The sequence below is a fragment of the Danio rerio genome, chromosome 9 (genome assembly GCF_049306965.1).
Source record: "Danio rerio strain Tuebingen ecotype United States chromosome 9, GRCz12tu, whole genome shotgun sequence".
NCBI classification, from domain to species: Eukaryota; Metazoa; Chordata; class Actinopteri; order Cypriniformes; family Danionidae; genus Danio; species Danio rerio.
In genome coordinates, this window is record NC_133184.1 from 56,897,484 (window position 1) to 56,921,621 (window position 24,138).

At 35.1% G+C, this 24,138-nt stretch overlaps 1 protein-coding gene across 4 annotated transcripts in view; it reads left to right on the top strand.

The window, feature by feature from the left end:
- egfl6 (EGF-like-domain, multiple 6) overlaps positions 1 to 24,138 on the top strand; it is a 40,679-nt gene that overhangs the window by 15,801 nt on the left and 740 nt on the right. For 2 of the 4 annotated variants that reach the window (NM_001002457.2, NM_001430942.1), the window contains 6 exons: positions 3,258 to 3,380; positions 3,707 to 3,769; positions 6,212 to 6,457; positions 13,528 to 13,602; positions 13,683 to 13,778; positions 16,697 to 16,959. In NM_001002457.2, the coding sequence (NP_001002457.2) occupies positions 3,258 to 3,380; positions 3,707 to 3,769; positions 6,212 to 6,457; positions 13,528 to 13,602; positions 13,683 to 13,778; positions 16,697 to 16,959 (866 nt within the window). The remainder of the gene's footprint in view (positions 1 to 3,257; positions 3,381 to 3,706; positions 3,770 to 6,211; positions 6,458 to 13,527; positions 13,603 to 13,682; positions 13,779 to 16,696; positions 16,960 to 24,138) is intronic. The other 2 variants (XM_073911813.1, XM_073911812.1) reach the window with 1 other exon arrangement.

Below are 24,138 nucleotides of genomic sequence, written 5' to 3' on the forward strand. Positions count from 1 at the left end.
TATTAAAGATGATGTGTGCTTTTGTCAAAGAAAGTCATCATAAAAATGGCCAAATTACTGGTAAAGAAGTAAACTACCCTAAAAATATCCATTAATGAAGTAATGAGTCTTGCATTTAGTGTTGATGCTAAAGAATCAGTGTAAAAAACATTCAATTCAAGTTTATTTGTATAACGCTTTTCACAATTAGTCTTCCGTGTCCCTGTGCTATTTAAAATGTATTTGTTTTATTTTGGGACTCTTCTAGAATAGTTTTATGTGTATTCAAGATCAAAATCACTTTAATTTAGAAGTGTACAGTCTCTGAAATGTTTGGTTCAACGATCTGGTTGCTCTAAACCCGCCTTCTTAGGAAGCATACTCTGCTCTGATTGGTCAGGTGGTACTTGTCTACTCTGATTGATCAGATGGCACCAGTTTACTCTGATTGCTTAGATGAGACTAGTCTGCTCTGATTGGTCAGCTGACAATCAGCTGTTCTGATTTGGTCAGATATCTTAAGTATCTTCTGATTGGTCAGATATCACAAGTTTCCTCTGATTGGTCAGATGAGACTAGTCTGTTCTGATTAGCCAGATGACACTAGGCTGTTCTGATTAGTCAGATATCCCAAGTCTACTCTGATTGGTAAGATGAGACTAGCCTGCTCTGATTGGTCAGATGACACTAGTTTGCTATGATTGGTCAGATGGCACTAGTCAACTTTAATTGCTCAGATAAAACTCTGATCTGATTGGCCAGATAGCACTATTCTGTTCTAATTGGCCAGATGACACTAAGCTGTTTTGATTGGTCAGATGAGACTAATCTATTCTGATTGGTCAGATGACAATAGTCTTTTCTAATTGGTCAGATATTACAAGTCTACTCTGATTATTCAGATGGCAGTAGTCAACTCTGATTGGTCAGATGACACGAGTCTGTTCTGATTGGTCAGATAGCACAAGTATTTTCTGAATGGTCAGATGACAATAGTCAGCTCTGATTGGTCAGATGACAATAGTTTGCTCTGATTGGTCAGATGACAATAATCTGCTCTGATTGGTCAGATGACATTATTCTGCTCTGATTGGGCAGATGACAGTAGTCTTTTCTAATTGGTCAGATATTACAAGTCTACTCTGATTGGTCAGATGGTACAAGTCTGCTCTGACTGGCCAGATGAGACTAGTGTGCTCTGATTGGTCAGATGGTACTAGTCAACACTGATTGGTCAGATGAGACGAGTCTGTTCGTATTCGTCAGATAGCACAAATATTTTCTGATTGGTCAGATGACAATAGTCTGCTCTAATTGGTCAGATGACAATAGTCTGCTCTAATTGGGCAGATGACACTAGTTTTTCTAATTAGTCAGATGACATTATTCTGCTCTGATTGGTCAGATGACAGTAGTCTTTTCTAATTGGTCAGATATTACAAGTCTACTCTGATTGGTCAGATGGCACAAGTCTGCTCTGACTGGCCAGATGAGACTAGTGTGCTCTGATTGGTCAGATGGCACTAGTCAACTCTGATTGGTCAGATGAGACGAGTCTGTTCTGATTGGTCAGATAGCACAAGTATTTTCTGATTGGTCAGATGACAATAGTCTGCTCTGATTGGTCAGATGACAATAGTTTGCTCTGATTGGTCAGATGACAATAGTCTGCTCTAATTGGGCAGATGACACTAGTTTTTCTAATTAGTCAGATGACACTATTCTGCTCTGATTGGTCGGATGACAGTAGTCTTTTCTAATTGGTCAGATATTACAAGTCTACTCTGATTGGTCAGATAGCACAAGTATTTTCTGAATGGTCAGATGACAATAGTCTGTTCTGATTGGTCAGATGACAATAGTTTGCTCTGATTGGTCAGATGACAATAGTCTGCTCTGATTGGGCAGATGACACTAGTTTTTCTAATTAGTCAGATGACATTATTCTGCTCTGATTGGTCAGATGACAGTAGTCTTTTCTAATTGGTCAGATATTACAAGTCTACTCTGATTGGTCAGATGGCACAAGTCTGCTCTGACTGGCCAGATGAGACTAGTGTGCTCTGATTGGTCAGATGGCACTAGTCAACTCTGATTGGTCAGATGAGACGAGTCTGTTCTTATTGGTCAGATAGCACAAGTATTTTCTGATTGGTCAGATGACAATAGTCTGCTCTGATTGGTCAGATGACAATAGTTTGCTCTGATTGGTCAGATGACAATAGTCTGCTCTGATTGGGCAGATGACACTAGTTTTTCTAATTAGTCAGATGACATTATTCTGCTATGATTGGTCAGATGACAGTAGTCTTTTCTAATTGGTCAGATATTACAAGTCTACTCTGATTGGTCAGATGGCACAAGTCTGCTCTGACTGGCCAGATGAGACTAGTGTGCTCTGATCTGTCAGATGGCACTAGTCAACTCTGATTGGTCAGATGAGACGAGTCTGCTCTAATTGGTCAGATAGCACAAGTATTTTCTGAATGGTCAGATGACAATAGTCTGCTCTGATTGGTCAGATGACAATAGTTTGCTCTGATTGGTCAGATGACAATAGTCTGCTCTGATTGGTCAGATGACAATAGTCTGCTCTGATTGGGCAGATGACAGTAGTTGAATTGAATTGAATTGAATTGAATTGAATTGAATTGAATTGAATTGAATCTGAATTGAATTGAATTGAATCTGAATTGAATTGAATTGAGTCTGTTCTGATTGGTCAGATAGCACAAGTATTTTCTGAATGGTCAGATGACATTAGTTTTTCTAATTAGTCAGATGACATTATTCTGCTCTGATTGGTCAGATGACAGTAGTCTTTTCTAATTGGTCAGATATTACAAGTCAACTCTGATTGGTCAGATGAGACGAGTCTGTTCTGATTGGTCAGATAGCACAAGTATTTTCTGAATAGTCAGATGACACTAGTTTTTCTAATTAGTCAGATGACATTATTCTGCTCTGATTGGTCAGATGACAGTAGTCTTTTCTATATAGATATCTATATCTATATTGATGCAGAGTTATCAAATTATAGAGATATCACAAGTCTGCTAGATAGATTTTATATTTCAGTTTGTTGTGATTGGCTGAAACCCAACCCTCATGTAAATCTCAGCTCCTCTTGAACACTTATAAACACAGTGATGCATCTGTGATGACAGCTTTGGCTTTACTGTATCAGGTCCAGCACTAGTTCTCCAGTGTTTTATTAGTGCATGCAGAGTTTGTTCAGTTGATGTGAAATGCAATAATGCGAGTGTGTGTGTTTGCAGATGTAAATGAGTGCACGTCGAACACACACAAGTGCAGTCATCACGCTGAATGCATCAACACTCTTGGGTCCTACAAGTGTAAATGCAAGCAGGGCTTCCGTGGCAGCGGATTCGATTGTTCAGGTGAGAAATGACAGCATTAATGAAACAGCGAAAATTAAACTACACTTTTAAAATATCCATAAATGAGCAGTTTTCCATATTTTGTGATTTATGTTTTAATTTTTAATTTTTTCCTCCTTTATTTATGCTTTTGAATTGCATCATGGGACCCAACACTGGGTTACAACAACCCAGCATTTCGTGTGTGTTTAATTAAATAAATACAGCATCGCTGAGCATTTTTTAAACATGCTGAAACAAACAGTACAATTTCCAAACTTGTGTGGATGTTTTAGGAGAAATGTTGTAGATATAATTTGTGAACCGAATGCTTTGTGTTTGTGTAGTCAAGCCATTTTATCACAGATCCTGGGACAGCAGTAAAGGAAACACAGATGTGCTTGTGAACGGTGAGAAAGACGCAGTTTAACGGCTGAATGAGCTGATGGAAATACATCTGATATTGTAAAACATCAGCATTAGATGAACATCAGCTCCTGCGAGAGGGGTCTGGCTGCAGACCTAGTGCAGTGCAATCTGAGCTGCATCCAATGCTTTTTAATGCGCTCACCTAACCCCGCCCCTAACCCTACCCGTCACAGTGACGTCACTCACTCCATTGAGTGCATTGTGTCTGACATTGCATCGCTAAGTGATGCAATCTCAGCTTGCACCATAAAGGCTGCATCCAGATACTATTGGCTCCTGCGCTCTGCTGGATGCTTTGCAGATACATTTAGAAACACTCTAATAAGCTTTGCAGATGTTAATGCATTATCTGGACCATGCCGCTGGGAAAACAAATGAAAGATGAAAGTTGTCATGCAGCTTGGTTATAATGATTGTGAATGGCTTGTCATGCAGTGCACATGCAGTCATGGCAGATGTAAAGCATGCCTGATTAATGCAATAATGCTGATATTGTGCATTTTTCACAATGGCTTTAAAGCAGTCAATATTTAACCTGATGTATTTTTTAAATTAGCTTTATTTTTAGATTGTCCGTTCAATAATATACATATATATATATATATATATATATATATATATATATATATATATATATATATATATATATATATATATATATATATATATATATATATATATATATATATATATTGTTGACTTTTAAATTGTCATTACATTTACTTAAAAAAAATCGTAATTAGCTGATTTTTATTTCAGGTATAGTTTTGGTCATGTTTAGTCATGATAATGTACTTTAAAAATCCAGATAGATTTTTTATTAGCTATGTATTTATCAGATGTGTTGTTACTTATTTTTTATCATACATTTGGTTTATTTTGTATGTGCAATTAATAGATATTATTACATTTAAACATGTTATTATTATTTTTATTAGCAGTAGTCGTAGTTAACATTTAGTTTAATACATGCAATTAATATCCATTATTAAATTTAAACATGTTATAATAATAATAATAATAATAATAATTATTATTATTATTATTATTATTATTATTATTATTATTATTATCATACATTTGGTTTATTTTGTATGTGCAGTTAATATGTTACGCAGCGAATGCCCTTCCAGCTGAAACCTATCACTGGGAAACATCCATACACACTATTAATATCTATTATTAAATTTAAGTATGTTATTATTATTATTATCATTATTATTATTATTATTATTATTATTATATTAGTAGTAATAGTAGTAGTGGTATTAAGTATTTAATTTATTTTGTGCAATTAATACCTATTATTAAATTTAAATATGTTATTATTATTATTATTATTATTATTATTATTATTATTATTATTATTATTATTATTATTATTATTATTATCATACATTTGGTTTATTTTGTATGTGCAGTTATTATGTTACGCAGTGAATGCCCTTCCAGCTGAAACCTCTCACTGGGAAACATCCATACACACTATTAATATCTATTATTAAATTTAAATATGTTATTATCATTATTAATTATTATTATTATTATTATTATTATTATTATTATTATTATTATTATTTGTATTATATTAGTAGTAATAGTAGTAGTGGTATTAAGCATTTAGTTTATTTTGTGCAATTAATATCTATTATAAAATTTAAATATGTTATTATTATTATTATTATTATTATTATTATTATACATTTGGTTTATTCTGTATATGAAATTACTATCTATAATTATATTCAAATATATAATTTATAATTTTTTTGTCGGCTTAGCCCCTTTATTAATCTGGGGTCGCCACAGTGGGATGAACCGCCAACTTATCCAGCATATGTTTTATGCAGCGGATGCCCTTCCAGCTGCAACCCATTACTGGGAAACACCCATACACAATCATTCTACACTACGGACAATTTAGCCTACCCAATTCACCTGGACTGCATGAACATGCAAACTCCACACAGAAACGCCAACTGATCCAGCTGAGGCTCAAAACAGCCACCTTCTTGCTTTGAGGCGACAGCACTACCTAGAGCTCATTGCGTCGCCTAATATTACATTTAAATATGTTAGTATTATTATTATATTAGTAGTAGTAGTAGTAATAGTAGTAGTAAGCAGTTAGTTTATTGTGTGCAATAAATAGCTATTATTAAATTTAAATATGTTATTATTATACATTTGGTTTATTCTGTATATAAAATTACTATCTACAGTTATATTTAACTATATATTATTTTACACTCCATTTTAATTTTAGTTATATTTTTACTATTTATATTTTTAAATATCATTAAATATTTTTTTACTATATAAATGCTATTCAAATAAGCATTTTTGTCTTTTTGTATATTGAATGCATGACTCAGCATTAACAAACAAGATTTCCACTGACAGATTTCTGTTTGATTCTGCAGCGATTCCCGATTTTCCGTCCAAAACCCGGATTTTGGGTAAATTTGAGAACAGCATCCCAGAGCCTGTGCTGACTGAATCTCCTCGACAGCATCTGCAACCCTTCGATTATGATGGAGAGGTTTACATCGGCGCTCCACAGGAAACACCAGTGTTTCCTGAGGAAGAAGAAGTGGAAGAGGAAGAGGAAGAGGACACAGAGAACCAGCTGGAGGATGAAGAGCTGACCAGCAGAGGAGACGTGTTTTGTGAGTGACTTCAAAAATACTCTTTACATTCATAAACAGCTGAAGTGAGATTTCCTATGTGCTGTTTAAGAGAGCAGGGATTACAGTAATTCCTATTATATTTTTCCCCTGAAGAAAGTCTTATTTCATTAAGTTTGGCTATTTTTTAATTATTTAAATATTAATTTAGTGGTTATCATTTGCCACCTTAAGATAAAATTATAATTCAAATATTTCCAACATTATGCTTCAGAGAGCAAGAAATCTTTCACAGTAATTCCTATAATATTTATTTCATCTGGAGAAAGTATTATGTTCTCAGTTTGTTTGTTTTTTTTTGTTTTTTTAATAATGTTGTGGTCAATATTTTTAGCCTCCTTTTTTTGTGAAATTTGTATTTTTTTTTAGGGAGTAGGAGTATTTTTACAGTAGGGACATTTTTACAGCAATTCCTATAATATTTTATCTAGGGAAAGTCTTATTTCTTCTAGACTGGCCTTTTTTGTATTTTTGTATGTCAATATTTTTAGCCCCCTTAAGATAAAGTTATTCACCCTTTTTCAAAACTTATTATTTCTCAAATATTTCTCAAATGATGTTTAACAGAGTAAGGAAATTTTCATAGTATTTCCTATAATATTTTTGTAATCTGAAAGAAGGATTATTTTTTTTTAGTTTGACTGGTTTTAATTAAAAAAAAATATTTTGTGATCAATATTTTAAGCCCCACTAGGATTAAGTTATTCGCCCTCCTTTTAAATTTGTATTATTTTTCAAATATTTCTCAAATGATGTTTAACAGAGCAAGGACATTTTCACAGTAATTCCTATAATATTATTGTCATCTGAAGAAAGTCCTATTTCTTTAAGTTGAACTGTTTTTTAATTTTTTTTAAAATAATTTTGTAATCAATATTTTAAGCCCCGCTAGAATCAGGTTATTTGCCTGCCTGTGAATTATTTATTTATTCATTTTTTTTTTATATTTCCTGAATAATGTGTAACAGAGCAAGGACATTTTCACAGTAATTCCCAGAATATTTTTTTCAGCTTAAGAAAGTCTTATTCCTTTTAGTTTGTCATGTTTTTATTTTTTTTACAAATTATTTAGTGGTCAATATTATTAGCCCTTTGAAACAAAATTATAATGCAAATATTTTTCAATTGATATTTAACAAAGGGAATCTTTCACAATAATTCCTAAAATATTTTTGTCATCTGAAGAAAGTCTTATTTCTTTTAGTTTAACTGTTTTTAATAAAATAAAACAGTTTTAATCAATATTTTATCCCCCTGTGATCAAGTTATTTGCCTGCCTGTGAATTATTTGTTTATTTATTGAATATTTCCTGAATAATGTGTAATAAAGTAAGGAAATGTTTACAGTAATTTTTATAATATTTATTTCATCTGAAGAAAGTTTTAGTTTGGCTGTTTTTTTTTTGTTTTTAGTAATAATTTTGTGGTCAATATTTTAAGCCCCCTATGATCAAGTAATTTGCCCTTCTTTGAAATTTCCCAAGTAATGTTTTACAAAAGCAAGCACATTTTCACCATAATTCCTATAATATTTCGGGTTTTTTTATTTGGAAAAAGTATTATTTCTTTTAGTTTTATTGTTTTTTTTATTGTTTTATATAATTTTGTGGTCAATATTATTAGCTCCTTGAGAATTATTATTAGAATTATACACTCCGCTGTTGTCCAATAACTTGCCTAATTAAACTATTTAACCTAGTTAAGCCTTTAAATTATGCTTTAAGTTGAATGCTAGTGTATTGCAAGACAGACAGATAGACTGACAGACACACAGACAGACTGACCAACAGATAGATAAATAGATAGATTTCATTTTATTTAACTATAAAAAAGGCTTGTGTTTACAGATATTTTAAATAAATTAATTATTAGTAATAATTAATCTAGACAGTAAATAAAATATCCGCCCTGATAAACGTTCCTCCTCTGTGCAGCAGTTAGTTTCTCACAGGTCAGATATCTGAAGCCTCATGCATATGAATGGAAGTGAATGAAACAATGAGAGCCACCCGAAACACTCCATTTAACTCCGTTTACGCTCAGTTTGGTGTCAAAGACAGACTGATGACGGATGAGAAAACAGCAGCGCTTACTATAGAGTGCAGATTACAAAAGGAGAGACGGAGAGCGATCAATCACTGACACACACTCAATAACACTCCTCAATAATGGACAATACTAGAGAAACACACTGGAGACAATCTCTTTTCTCTGCTTTTTTTAGTACTTTTATTCATCATTAGAGGTTTTAATAGTTCTTGCAATAATTCTCAAAGCACGCACACAATCTAACTGATCATGGAAAACACAAACAGAAAAAAAAAATCTCAATTATAAGCCGAAGCTTCTCATAAATTGCTGAAACAAAAGCCGAACGAATCTTTAGAGTGAATGATTCTATGATTCAGTCATAACGACAGCCGCTTCTTCAGTTTCCGAATGAATCTTTTGAGTGAGTGATTCTATGATTCGGTCTTTAGGACATTGTAAATGGTTTGTTTAATTGAGTCATTAATTTATTGAGTCATAATGACAGGAGATTATTCAGTCATTGATTGAATTGTTTGGTTAAGTGATTCTTTTATTCAGTCATGATGACCAGAGATTCTTCTTCAGGTTCTGAATGAATCCTTGTTTTTGAATGAATCATTTGAGTGATTGTATGATTCAGTCATAAATACAGCAGTTTCTTCGGGTTCTGAATGAATCCTTGTTTTTGAAGGAATCATTTGAGTGATTCTTTGATTCAGTCATAAATACAGCAGTTTCTTCAGGTTCTGAATGAATCCTTGTTTTAAAATGAATCATTTGAGTGATTCTATGATTCAGTCATAAATACAGCAGTTTCTTCGGGTTCTGAATGAATCCTTGTTTTTGAAGGAATCATTTGAGTGATTCTTTGATTCAGTCATAAATACAGCAGTTTCTTCAGGTTCTGAATGAATCCTTGTTTTAAAATGAATCATTTGAGTGATTCTATGATTCAGTCATAAAGACAGCAGTTTCTTCAGGTTCTGAATGAATCCTTGTTTTTAAATGAGTCATTTGAGTGATTCTATGATTCAGTCATAAATACAGCAGATTCTTCGGGTTCTGAATGAATCCTTGTTTTTGAAGGAATCATTTGAGTGATTGTATGATTTAGTCATAAATACAGCAATTTCTTCGGGTTCTAAATGAATCTTTGTTTTAAAATGAATCATTTGAGTGATTCTATGATTCAGTCATAAATAAAGCAGTTTCTTCAGGCTTTGAATGAATCCTTGTTTTTAAATGAGTCATTTGAGTGATTCTATAATTAATGTTTGATTGAATTGTTTGATTCAGTGAGTCTTTTATTCAGCAGATAATGACTGGAGATTCTTCAGTTTTTTTAATGAATCGTTTGGGCGGCTGATTCTGTGATTCAATCATAATGACAGGAGATTCTTCAGTTTCTACATGAATCATTAGAGAGAGTGATTCTTTTATTCACTCATAGAATAGCCATGAGTTCTTGAGTTCATACGAAAGGCCTGTGTGATGTCTGGAAACTCTAAATCTCTGAACACAAAGCTGAGCTGATGTTAAACCGAGGACAGGAGTCGACAGGCCCGAGAGCCGAGAGTTTTACATTCCTCTGCTGAATGAAAGCTTTAATGCCGGAAAGAGTCAAGTCTTTTATTACAGCTCCGAGAACAGCTGTTTGAGTGTCTTTCATCACACACACACACATACACAGACAAGTGAACACTCGCTTTCTGCACACTTACGAGGGGCTTTCCCTGATTTAACACAGACAGCTGACATATTTATTCAGCTTTGTTTATCTGCCCCATCATGCTTTATCTGAATTATTAATGTAAGCTCTGTTAATCTGTAAACAATCAGGCAAGTGCACTGTGACAAAAATCTCCAGAATTTTTTTGTGCTTATTATTTATTCATGTTTGTGAATTGCATTATGGGATGTTGATCTCTGCTCCGTCCATTTTTGAAGTTGAAATTCCAGTGCAGCAGTTTAACAGTGACTTTTATTGACATTTTAATAGTTTGAAGCAATGTATTGTATAATAAATAATATAGAGAGAATCAAGCACATACGAAACAACAGTACTCACAGTTTACTACAAGGTTTATTTAGAATTATAATTTACAACACCAATACAGGCCGACGCGGTGGCGCAATAGGTAGTGCTGTTGCCTCACGCCCCTTTCACACAGGGCGTCAGCGTCATTGCTTCCCATTGACTTTGAATGGGTGACGTCAGGCTTTGCCGAACTGCATTGTGAATCCGTCGGCGCCGCTTCAGAGGAGTTGCTCGCTGCAGAAGTTGGGACTAGCTCAACTTTTCAAGCGCCGACAGAAGCGTCACCCAATCTGATCGCTGTATGCAAATACACCAGCTAGACAGTGGCCTATTGTTGACTGAATTTCATTGGCTGACGCTGCTATGACGATCGTGTCAGCCCCAACTTCAAACACGCCCTCAGTCAAGCATTGACGCTGAAGCCCCGTGTGAATGGGGCGTCACAGCATAAAGGTCGCTGGTTCGAGCTATAGTTGTTGTGTTACCATAGCAACTGTAGAGTCACCACAACAGATACTTGACTATAGTTGTTGTGTTACCATAGCAATTGTAAAATCACCACAACAGATCCATTACTGAAGCTCTTGTGTTACCATAGCAACTGTAGAGTCACCACAACAGATCCATGCATATAGTTGTTGTGGTACCATAGCAACTGTAGAATCACTACTACAAATCCATAACTATAGTTCTTGTTACCATAGCAACTGTGGAATCACCACAACAGATCCATTACCATAGTTCTTACTATAGTTATGTTTTGTGCCAGGCTATAGCAAAGTTGCTGTTTTCCACCTGCAGTCCCTGGACAGGTCTTTAAACACTCTGGGCCCTATCATACACCCGGCGCAGTGTGGCGCAAGACGTGGCGCAGTAGTCTTTTGGTAATTTCAGCTTGGCGCAAGAGTGGTTTTGAGGCGTTGCGCTACGCTGTTTAAATAGCAAATGCATTAGCGCTCTTATGTGCACTCATAGGCGTTCTGGTCTAAAAAGGAAGGTGTTCTGAGGCGGACCGCTGGCGCGTTGCTATTTTGAGAAACTATAATAGATTTTTCATTAGACCAAAACTAGACCGGTCTAAACTCCAGCGCAGAGTTGCACCTCGCTTACACACTGATTAATACACACAAGAGAGCAATAGGCAAATATCTTTACATATGAAAAAATGTAAATATTAAGGATATATATAGGATATAATAAGAATAGATATAGGATATAAATATAAAGGATTAAAATATTACAAAACATATTATTTTCTAGCCTACATAAATATGAAAAATCACTACTTTTGTCTTCTTCATCTCGGGAGGCTTTTTCAGTTCATTCATATCAATTTGCTTTTGTATAATGTTATCATTATTAGCAGTATTATTTATTATATCCATATTTATATTTGTTTATTAAAAACAAGCTTAGATTTGCCCACCTGTCAGGTTCTAGACCATATGGGGCACAGCATGTGTTTTAGGATATAACTCAGGTTTTTGACCACACTTGGTCATAATTGTTCATTTATTCGTTTGCTGGAAATTAGAACTGAATTTAGAAATAGTTTTAAAACAAATATTTGCGCTTAACAAACAAAATTATTTATTTATAGACTAATTGATGTCAGTGCGTAAAGGTTTCCCTATCCAAGAGTGAAAGTGAAAGTAGATCCATTATCTCTCATTCTCACGCAGTAGATGCTCTGTTTAACTGTTTTCTGTTAATAAACTGTGAACTGTTTGCTTGTGAAATGCTCATTTTTTCCACTTAGACTTATTTTGCGTCCTGTAAATAGCGAATGCGCTCTTGGCGTGACGCAGCTGGCTCTTAAAGGGAATGGGAGATGAGACTCTGATTGGTTTTTTCTCAAAACACACTTATAACTCATTAAGAAAATCAACTCAACCCTTTTAAACCATGCGCCACGGCGCAAAGCAGATTTTCCCGTCCGTAAATTAGCAAAAACGCGTCCTGACACGCCCTGAAAGCGCTTGCGCCCTGCGTTTTACGCTCTGCGCATGGACCGTCAAAATAAATCCCTCAGGCTTAATAATGTATTAACTATTTAATAAAAATAAAATGAAGACTACACACAGACGAAAAAGCAGACCACTGACAAACAAACAAACACAACATTTCATTAGGGTATACAGATTTGACTACATTGACTATAAAAGAGAACCTGTATCTGAAGTGAGCCATGAAGTTATTTTGACCAATAAACTTTTTCAGACACACATAACTGGAAGACAGCTTATGGGATGATAACTGCTGATTTGCTGCATGTGTGTGTGTGTGGTTCAAAGTAGTATTTACTATAAATGACTGAAGCATTTGTTCCTGTGTTCATTATTTTTTCCTTAAGGTACTGTAATGCAGACTGAATCTAGCAAACTTTTCTGCTGTGTCGCCCTCTATTGGCTGTTTTCAAACACTGCATATATAAAGTTGAAGTCAGAATTGTTAGCTCCCCTGAATTATTCGGCCCCTGTTTATTTTTTCCCCAATTTCTGTTTAACGGAAAGTTTTAACTGATTTATTTGATCTTTCCCATGATGACAGTACATAATATTAGACTAGATATTCTTCAAAACACTTCCATACAGCTTAAGGTGACATTTAGAGGCTTCACTAGGTTAATTAGGTTAGCTAGGCAGGTTAGGGTAATTAGGCAAGTTATTGTATAATGATGGTTTGTTCTGTAGACTATCGAAAAAATATATAGCTTAAAGGGGCTAATAATTTTGCCCTTAAAATAGTTTAAAAAAATGTAAAACTGCTTTTACTCTAGCCGAAATAAAGTAAATAAGACTTTCACCAGAAGAAAAAATATTGTCAGACATACTGTGAACATTTCCTTGCTCTGTTAAACATCATTTGGGAAATATAAAAAATAAATAAATAAATGTGGGGCTAATAATTCTGACGTCAGCTGTATATTGTTGGTTTGTGAAATGTTGGTGTGTTTTTAATGTGTGTGTTTTTCTGTTTGCAGCTCAGGATGATTTTGTGTCTTTTTATCAATCAGAGTTAGAGTTGAAGGAGATCCAGGCGGCGCCGCTGAAGGAAAGTAAGAAACTCTTGCAGATTTCCAGCAGTTTTCTGTGTTTTTTTCATCATCTTCAGCTGATTGTGTGCGTTTATGATCAGGATTTCTGACGGATTGTGACTTTGACCGCGGTGCTTGTGAATGGGTTCAGGATAACGCAGATGATCTGGACTGGACCATCAAATATCATCCAGACGGTACTGAAATGTATATTTATTGCAATAATTTTTATATTTAGTTACTTTAATGTTAATGTTAAAGTGTCAAAAACTGCAATAAAATAAAAAAATTAAGAAAATTATAATAAATGATTATACATAAACACAAATATATTGACTGTTAAATATTACTTCATATACTCTTGTTCTGTCATGTTTCTGTGTGTTTGTCTATAAACATATATTTATACATGTGTATATATAGCATGTATGTTCATGTTTATCATAGGCGTAATAATAAAATGACATGCAAGACGTAACGTTAAAATGTATATATTTACAAACTCTTATGTTTTATTAATTTATTAATTAAGAAGTAATATAAGCTAATATTAAACCATTGGTGTGTGTGTGTGTGTGTATGTGCATATAGATATTAATACAAATATAATAATTATATTTTTATATTTATTAAGGTTATTTCATATTTAGGTTCTTTAATTTTTCAATATTGTGAACAAAATATTATTTTGTTTGTATGTGTGTGTGTGTCTGTGTGTGTGCGCTCGCATGTATAAATATGAATAAAAATATATAATWATATATATATATATATATATATATATATATATATATATATATATATATATATATATATATATATATATATATATATAATATTTTTGATCATATTTATACATGCGAGCGCACACATTTTATATATATATATATATATATATATATATATATATATATATATATATATATACAAAAAATATATATATATATATATATATATATATATATATATATATATATTGAAGTTACTTTTTTCGATTTGTTGCTATTACATGCTATTACAAACATATATTACAACAGTAATTTTCACGTTTTGCACTGCGTTGTTCAAATAGCAAATCCATTTGTGCCGCAAAAGAGCAGGTGTGTTAAGGCGCATTTTTGGCGTGTTGCTGTTTTGAGGAACTGAAATAGACCAACAGCGCCATTGACTCTGAGACTCTGATTGGTTTAATGCTGGTTATGCTCAAAAACAGCCAGAACTCATTAAGAGAATAAGTTCATACCTGTCAGACCAAGCGCTGGGACGCAGAGCACATTCTTCTGTCCTTAAAATGGCAAAAGTGGATTAATGCTTTTGCACCCTAAGTTTTAGACTCGTTAAAATAGAGCCTTCTGGTATTTTAATATTTAGATATTAAATAAAATAAAAATAAAATACTATTGTGTGTGTGTGTGTGTGTGTGTGTGTCTGTGTGTGTGTGTGTATAAATATTAATAAAAATATAATGAATATATATATATATATATATATATATATATATATATATATATATATATATATATATATATATATATATATATATATATATATATATATATATATTATAGAAGTAAATTTTTATATTAAGGTACTTTAATATTTTAAAATTTAAAATAAAATTGCAAGTGTGTCTGTGTGTGTGTGTGTGTGTACTTATACATGTACAAATACTGAATGTATGAATGTGTATATAAAATATGTGCATTTATATGGTTTCTTATGCATTCTTAAGATAAAGAATTTATTTAAATAATGTGTGTGTGTGTGTGTGTATATATATATATATTAGGGATGTAACGGTATCAGAATTTCACGGTACGGTAATACCTCGGTATGAATGTCACGGTACGGTATTTATTGAATCATTTACAGGAAAAAACAAAACTTATGAAAATACTCCAAAAAGTGCCAAAAGTGTCAATGACATACAAATTAGTCATCTATCTGTAAGCTTTGAAACAGAAACTTCAATTTTAATAACAAAAAAATATTAAACCATGTAAAAAAATAAAGTTTAAATTTAGTATTGTTGAAAACTCATCACATTCAACATTTAATCACTCACTCACTTAGATAGAGATGGGTTTAAAGGAAAATTATCATATAAATATAATCTGGTAAAAGCTGGTATCTCTGGGTATTTACAATGTCCCCTGCAACAGAAAAAACCCTCTCATTTGGGACTGAGGTTTCTGGGACAAGAGAGATATGACTTGGCCCAGGTTGACAGCAGTGGGTAACGTTGTGCATTGTCTTTCCCCCACTTGAGAGCACAAACCATGAGTGAGATAGAGGTCTCATGTCTGCATCAATCTGAACAGTGTGCTGTGTTTCTGCAGTCCCCATGACTGATTATTAGTCGTATTCCCCAACTTACAGGCACGTGCACACACAGTGCTCAACCTGTGCAGTGCACATGCCCTTTTTAGTCTTGGATAGAATGTTCCCTTCCAAAATGATCAAAAGTGCCCCCGCGACGCGACATACCCTCCGTCCCCGCTTTACAGTACGCGCGCGACAACACAGCTGATAAGAACTCGCGCGGCAACACAGCTGATAAGAACTCGCGCGAAAACACCACTATTCAGGACGCGCGCGGCGACAACACCCGCTTTAGAGTTTTACAGCTCTTTTTGATCCCCGCTTCTAGCAGCAAACTCCATTTCCGCATTACTGGATCTGTAGCGACAACAGACCGCAAGGGATTATGGCCAAGCCTGGGCTTATGGGAATTGTAGTTTTCGCTACCTCCCGTTCGCTTCATTCGCCTGAGCAAATTTTCTCAGAAGACCTATAGTTTTACCGAGTCATGCGACTACGGTAATATCGAAAAAAATTAATATTGCGGTATGACGGTATTTACAATACCGTTACATCCCTAATATATATATATATATATATATATATATATATATATATATATATATATATATATAAATTTTAATTATTATTAATGTTAATCTTCAATAAGTATCATTTTTAATATAGAATTAATTTCTTTTTCGGGGTTGTTGCAACTGAAATTAGTGTGAAAATGGAGAAATGCAAATGCTGGATTAACTTTTCTGAATGGTTTTAGTAAAGTAAACCCAGTGTTTCCCCCTGATGTGTTCAGGGCGGGAGTATTACCTGGCTCTCGAGGGCCCCGTGGGGAACAGGCGTGAGCAGGCCCGCATGAAGCTCCTGCTGGAAGATCACATGCGGCAGAGCAGCTTCTGTCTGAGGTTTGATTTCCGCATTGAGGGTCCGCAGACGGGTGTTTTACGGGTGAAACTGGACAACAGCGCCATCTCCATCTGGGAGAGAAAACAGAGTCAGAAGCAGAGCTGGCAGAGCGAGCAGATCAGCATCAGCTGGACAGACAGTAATCCTGAAGCGGTGAGCAGAAATACAGCACATTATACACTCGAATAAAATACTTGTGGGTCAAACGTATAGATGAAGCTATCAGTTGGGTTACAGATATTCATTTAAAGCGGACTTATTATGATGCTTTTTACAATATGAGAAATATGTGTTTAGAGTGCGTGTAGTGAAGTTTGAGCTGAAAATAGCACACAGATAATGCTTTCCATCTCTCTGAAACTGACCCTTTTAGGCTTTGATCCTAATTGTGGTGTTTTGGTGACTTTCACTTTAAATTCAAATGAGATTCTCTTTTCAAAACAGGGCAGAGCTGTTATACAATTATTTCTACAGTGAAAATACACTCGAAAAATAGAGTGTTTTGTTGTTGTTGTTGTTGTTTTACCCCAATGTTGGGTCAGACATGGACAAACCCAATCAATAGGCAACAAAGCATTGTTCAGGGCCGTGTTTCAGAAAGGAGGTTAAGTGAAAACTCTGTATTTTAACACTGAAATGAGAGAAACTCTGGGTTTTCCATTTCACAATGGCAGGTTTGTTAAACTGGAGGAAGCAGGGTAAGTCAAGCCTGTTTCTAAAAGAGAGGTAACTATAACACAGAGGCTGTTTCTCAATTCCAAGAACGCAGAGACTGGACTTGTGTTCTTGTGGAGACCGATCTTGCCAGGTGTCCTCGGAGGAACGAACTCAGGAAACGGCAAGGGCAGAGAACGCGTCCTTTGAGATTTGAGATGCTGCGTTCTTCCTGATGGTCACATGACCTTCACGTGTTTTAAATGGTAAATTATTTAAACATTACAGCCTTCATACAATGATTTATGGTTTTCCCCCTTTTCAAAATATATACTCTGCACAATATAAATAAAACAGATTTTAATACGAATTTCAGCAAACAAACACCCTTAATGTGTTTATTCCTTTATTAAGATGTTAATGTTTATATTCACCGTTTCATTTAGGGAAACTCCTGAGGTAAATAAGTGATATCTCTGAACTTTAATAATAAATCTGAATAAAATGCTGCGCTTCCCACCTTCAGTCACAATGACTTCTGGGACTTCCAGAGCAAGTGCTCAAGTGCTCAAGTCTGCATCAGTGCGTCCTCGATATCAAGATCACATCCGGGAAGTTTCATGCAGCCTCCGTACTTGCGGTCTTGAGTATTGGAACTGAACTTAGGCAGCTGATGAAGACGTTGCACGAGAACACGAGGACGCAAGACCGCTGAAGAACGCATATTGAGAAACAGCCAGAGTCAGTTACTGTGGTGACTTACTCTGTGAACCTAACCTGGTCAGGAGCAGGTTTTATTCTCTAAACTTAGTTTCTGTTGGTCTCCTCCCCTTTTTTAAAGATGAAGCAGTATTTCTCGCCTTAGCCTTACGTTTCCACCCACATATTTTAATGCTCATTTTGGAGATGCGCATAAAAACGATTAATGAAAACTTCATGATGCTTTTGAAAATATGCATAAAAACATACGCATAACTGAGTAGGATCAACTTTTATTCAATAAGAAAAGATGCGCAAGTTAAATTAAACTATGCGCATTAAAAAAGGTGTGTATAAGATGATGAAAATGTGTGTGAATGGACAAACCAGCAGGCTGAGCACACTAGAGCGCATCTTAAATGTTGTTTTGCTCATTCATTCTAAAAATCCTTAACTGTTTCAGTATTAATGGCATTATATTATTAATGACCTCCAGAGCGTCTGGAGCGCTTCAAGAGCGTCTGTTCTCCGGGTCTCATGGCTTCAAACGCCCCCACGTGTTTATTGTGTGTCAGCACTGTGTTCTGAGACGCAAGTACATTTATTAAATATAGAAAAGTTTGACGCTACTGCAGTTTCTTCTACCGTGGTAAATTCTGCTTTTACTGTTGATATTTGGTGCCCATTCAATCAGGAAGTGATGATGTTGTTCTCTTACACTCATTGGATGGAAACGCTGCTTTATTCGCACATTTTTTATTCCAGTTTTGCACATAAATTTATATAATATTATTGGATGGAAACAGCTATTGTCTATATTTCAGTCACACAAAGAACAAAGTCTTGTACGAGAATGGCTTGTCCTTTTTACAGCATGGACAAGTAGCCTAGATTAATTAGGATTATTATTCTTTCTAAAAACTGTTGTTTAGTTCTGTTTACATTGTAAATGTCATATCAACCTCTATCACTTGATCAATAAAAAAGGCAGACACAAGTGCACTTTTAAATCTATTAAAACTGATCAACATGTATAAAAGTGGGAATGTGTGTAAAGATTTTATAAATGTCACACATTACATTACTTATGTTATTCAACTTAAATATTTAAATACTTTAAATGTAAAATTATGCATTTACTTAAGCAGCTGTTTTCCCATGCTTACTGTCTCTGCTTCCCTGATGCAGTTGTGTTGCTTTTCAAAATATATGCTCATATTTGCTATAACTATGCATGAGCAGATCAAGTTCAGCTGGAGAACGAAATGCTGATCTGAATTTTCATCTGATGAAATGCCTGCTGGTTTGTACATTCACACACATTTTCATTGCCATCTCTTATAACAAACCTTTTTTTTTTATACACATAACTTGGGCTACTGGAATTTGCTCAGTAAAAGTGTTTCCATCGCAGTTTATGCGCATCTTTTCTAATTGAATAAAAGTTTATCCTACTCAGTTATGCGTATGTTTTTATGCATATTTTCAAAAGTTATGTGCATCATGACGTTTCCATCAATCGTTTTTATGCACATCTAAAAAATGAACATTAAAATATGTGGGTGGAGACCTCAGGCTAAGGCGAGAAATACCATTTCGTCTTTAAAAAAGGGGAGGAGACCGACATAAACTCTGAGTTTGGAGAATAAAACCTGCTCCTGACCAGGTTAGGTTCACAGAGTAAGTCACCACAGTAACTGACTCTGGGCCCTATCATACACCCGGCGTAGTGTGGCGCAAGGCATGGCGCAGTAGTCTTTTGGTAGTTTCAGCTTGGCGCAAGAGTGGTTTTGAGGCGTTGCGCTACGCTGTTTAAATAGCAAATGCATTAGCGCTCTTATGTGTGCTCATAGGCGTTCTGGTCTAAAAAGGAAGGTGTTCTGAGGCGGACCGCTGGCGTGTTGCTATTTTGAGAAACTATAATAGATTTTTCATTAGACCAAAACTAACCCGGTCTAAACTCCAGCGCAGAGTTGCGCCTCGCTTACACACTGCTTAATACACACAAGAGAGCAATAGGCAAATATCTTTACATATGACAAAATGTAAATATTAAGGATATATATAGGATATAATAAGAATAGATATAGAATATAAATATAAAGGATTAAAATATTACAAAACATATTATTTTCTAGCCTACATAAATATGAAAAATCTCTGCTTTTATGTCTTCTTCATCTCGGGAGGCTTTTTCAGTTCATTCATAACAATTTGCTTTTGTATAATGTTATTATTATTAGCAGTATTATTTATTATATCCATATTTATATTTGTTTTATTAAAAACAAGCTTAGATTTGCCCGCCTGTCAGGTTCTAGACCATATGGGGCACAGCATGTGTGTTAGGATATAACTCAGGTTTTTGAGCACATTTTGTTATTATTATTCATTTAGTCGTTTGCTGGAAATTAGAACTGAATTTAGAAATAGTTTTGAAACAAATATTTGCGCTTAACAAACAAAATTAATTATTTATAGACTAATTGATGTCTGTGCGTAAAGGTTTCCCTATCCACGAGTGAAAGTGATCCATTATCTCTCATTCTCACGCAGTAGATGCTCTGTTTAACTGTTTTCTGTTAAAACACTGTGAACTGTTTGCTTGTGAAATGCTCATTTTTTCCACTTAGACTTACTTTGCGTCCTGTAAATAGCGAATGCGCTCTTGGCACGACGCAGCTGACTCTTAAAGGGAATGGGAGATGAGACTCTGATTGGTTTATTCTCAAAACACACCTATAACTCATTAAGAAAATAAACTCAACCCTTTTAGCCCATGCGCCTTTGTGCAAAGCGGATGTTCCCGTCCGTAAATTAGCAAAAATGCGTTCTGACACGCCCTGAAAGCGTTTGTGCCCTGCGTTTTGCGCTCTGCGCATGGACCATCAAAATAGAGCCCTCTGAGTTAAAGTTACCTCTCTTTCAGAAACAGGCTTGACTTACCCTGCTTTCTCCAGTTTGACAAACCTGCCATTTTGAAACGGAAAACCCAGAGTTTCTCTCATTTCAGGGTAAAATACTCTGAGGTTTCACTTAACCTCCTTTTTGAAACGGGGCCCTGGTCTCTTAGTATATAGGTTATTTTCACATGACGCCATTGATGACGTGCAAAACTCAGATAGAGGGCTCTATCTCTTCAACATAGGAATCGGAACATCCAAATTTTTCCTTTTTTTTGCTGGTTATAATTGTTTAAATCAGCTAAAATGAGAAATGCCGAACAGCTTTTATAGACTTCCAAAAGGGGGAAGTCACAAAGAGGGGAAAGTTCAAGAAACTGCCTGAAAAATGGAAGAAAAGGTGACATGTAATAAACATTTTTTTTCAATACATCCATATTTGAATAATTATTTTGACATTAATAATAAAGATTAAATACAGGCCTAGCTATGTGTATAAATATGTTGATATGTTATATATAAAAATCAGATACAAACACCAGCACACTTATACAAAATCCAGGAGAATATAAATGACGTATCCTGCCACGTAATCGCTGCAATCAAATCTCCATCTTGTTTTGCAATAATCCAGTGCTGCGTCCCAATTTGCATACTTATACTACGCCCTAAATGTATGTACTTTTTTGTGAAGGAAATATATATACTTTTGAGTGTGTAATAGAAGAGCAAACTTTTGAGCAACCATTTTACAGAACCAAAGCAAAGCTGTGGTGCGGAAGAAACCCGGATGTATAAAATCAGCACTGTAAACACTGCAGTAACATGCTGTGTACTACACACCTCCAGCTGCGATTTTTTTATGCAGAAATAGTGTAAACATCACTTTAATGTCATTCAATAAGTTTATTTTAAACAATTAAAAGCAATTTAGCATCAAAAAACATCACAATCTCAGTGATACGCTTAAGTGTCCTCCTAGGCTTCAGCTCATGGCACTAGTTAAACACTGTGAGGACGCTTTCCTGCTTCAGTCTATATAACCCGGTGAGTGATAAAACACTGCAGTCCTCTGCAGCACACCCTCGTGTTGTCTGTAGTAGTGTTGTCCTGGTACTGAAGTTTTAAACCCGGCTATTTCCCGGTAACATGGAAGCTCTGCTGAGCGCGGATGACTCGACTGATCTTCACGGCTTCGCACTCCAGTCTCCGTGTATCTGTGTTGGCACTCAGTTTTTCGCTCTTCACCCAGTGCAAACACAGATACATGGAGACTGGAGTGCGAAGCAGCCCTGAAGATCAGTCCAGTCATCAAGCGACAAGCGGATCACTCATCTGTGTTTGTGCTTGGTAGTTTGTGCTTGGTAGTTTCTGTTGAGCAAGTGAACACAATGGCAAATCAGCGCTGTTTTAAGTAAACAATCAACAGTGCCTTAAATTTTAACGGGAAATTGCAGTTTTTTCTTTTAATACAGTATCGTGACGAGTCTATTATAGTGAAAGAGTCAGTTTATTAACTCGAGATGTTTATTAACATCTAAAACATGTGTTTAGGAAAGAAAACGTTAGCTAACTAGTGCCATTTCCCCTTAGCTGAAACTGAGCTCTGATATCTCTTTTATTTTCACCATTCATTCAGAACCGACCTTCGGGTCACCCGGAAGGCGGAGAAATGATAAATTTATATCGCTTTCTCTTCGCTGATAAGATATACAGCCAGCTACACAACATTCCTATGTAACTCCCAATGATACTTCTAGGTTTCTTCCCACCGCAGCCTCGATTTCGCTTTTAAAAATGGCGGCCGTGTGAAATCAGTCTATTTCATGCAGAAAAATCTCCTCAGGTCTTAGAAGTTAATGTCGAAACACGTCTTTATATAAGTTCAGCATTGTTGTTGCAGAAATATAACACAGAAATCGCGATTTAAATATGTTCCAGTGGGCTACATAATGATTAACAGTCATACAAACATCTTTACCGAAGCCTCTCTACTTGACGGTTGGACTCAAGCGTCCATCATATTTGTAGTTTATTTACACTCGCATTTGTAGTTCTAATCAAATGTTACTCACACAATGTACTGTGGGCAATATCAGCAGTTAGAGTATGGACCAAGCGGCAACCTCCCGCTCTCTCTCAGGAAGCCAGTACGGTAGTAACTAAAACTGCAATTCATCCGAAATTCCGCTCCTGGCTCCAAAACAGAGCAAATTTCAATTGAGCCCAATGTTATAATGGCCAACTTTACAGCAGAAAAAAAGGTGTTTACAGCCTGGTACAAAAAAAGATTTTGGTTAATACAGCTAATATTACCCTTCATGACAACTGTGAGGGGGTGAATTTTTTTATAACTCATCCGTTTCCTTTATATTAAGTTATATTAAGTTTGCATAATTAAGGGCGTGGCCACTTGATTGACAGCTAGGTCTCGCTGGTCGCCGTCACGTCACCTCAGCTGAATCCTGCAGATTAGCCACTGAACTCGGCATATTTATCGTATTTCTGTGTTGTTTTATGTGGCTTTACACAGTCAACTGCCTTTTGGACTTGTTTCCTACAATTATTAGATGGCATGGCATGCTGAGGGCAGTTAATTGTGCTCACAAACCATTCACGTGGCCTCCGTTTCCCATGTGAGTAAAGTTATATACTTATACACCATCTCTATACATGTATTTGTTTTATTTAAGATCATTTATATTTATATTTAGAGCTGTAATGCACTTCAGAATCTGTCAGATTGATTAGCTGTAGGCTCTAGATCAGTCATCTGAAGCGTTGTCACACAGTGTTATGCTGGATTTCATCAATAGTCTTGCATTAACTAACACAGACTATATCTGAAGTGTTTGGATGTAATTCGCGTTTTCCTCCTGTTGAAAAACGTCATAAGAACAATGTTTAGAGGCTCAATGTATTACAGCAGTGTTTTTAAAAGTCTAAACACTTTATTGATATAGTGTACAACCAAGCACAAGTGGTCAGAATACAAACGAGTCGCAGGTGATGAAGTATTAAGCGTTTCTCCCAAAGTAAAAAGTGTGTCTGAACCAGGTCCAAGCAAAATGCCAGC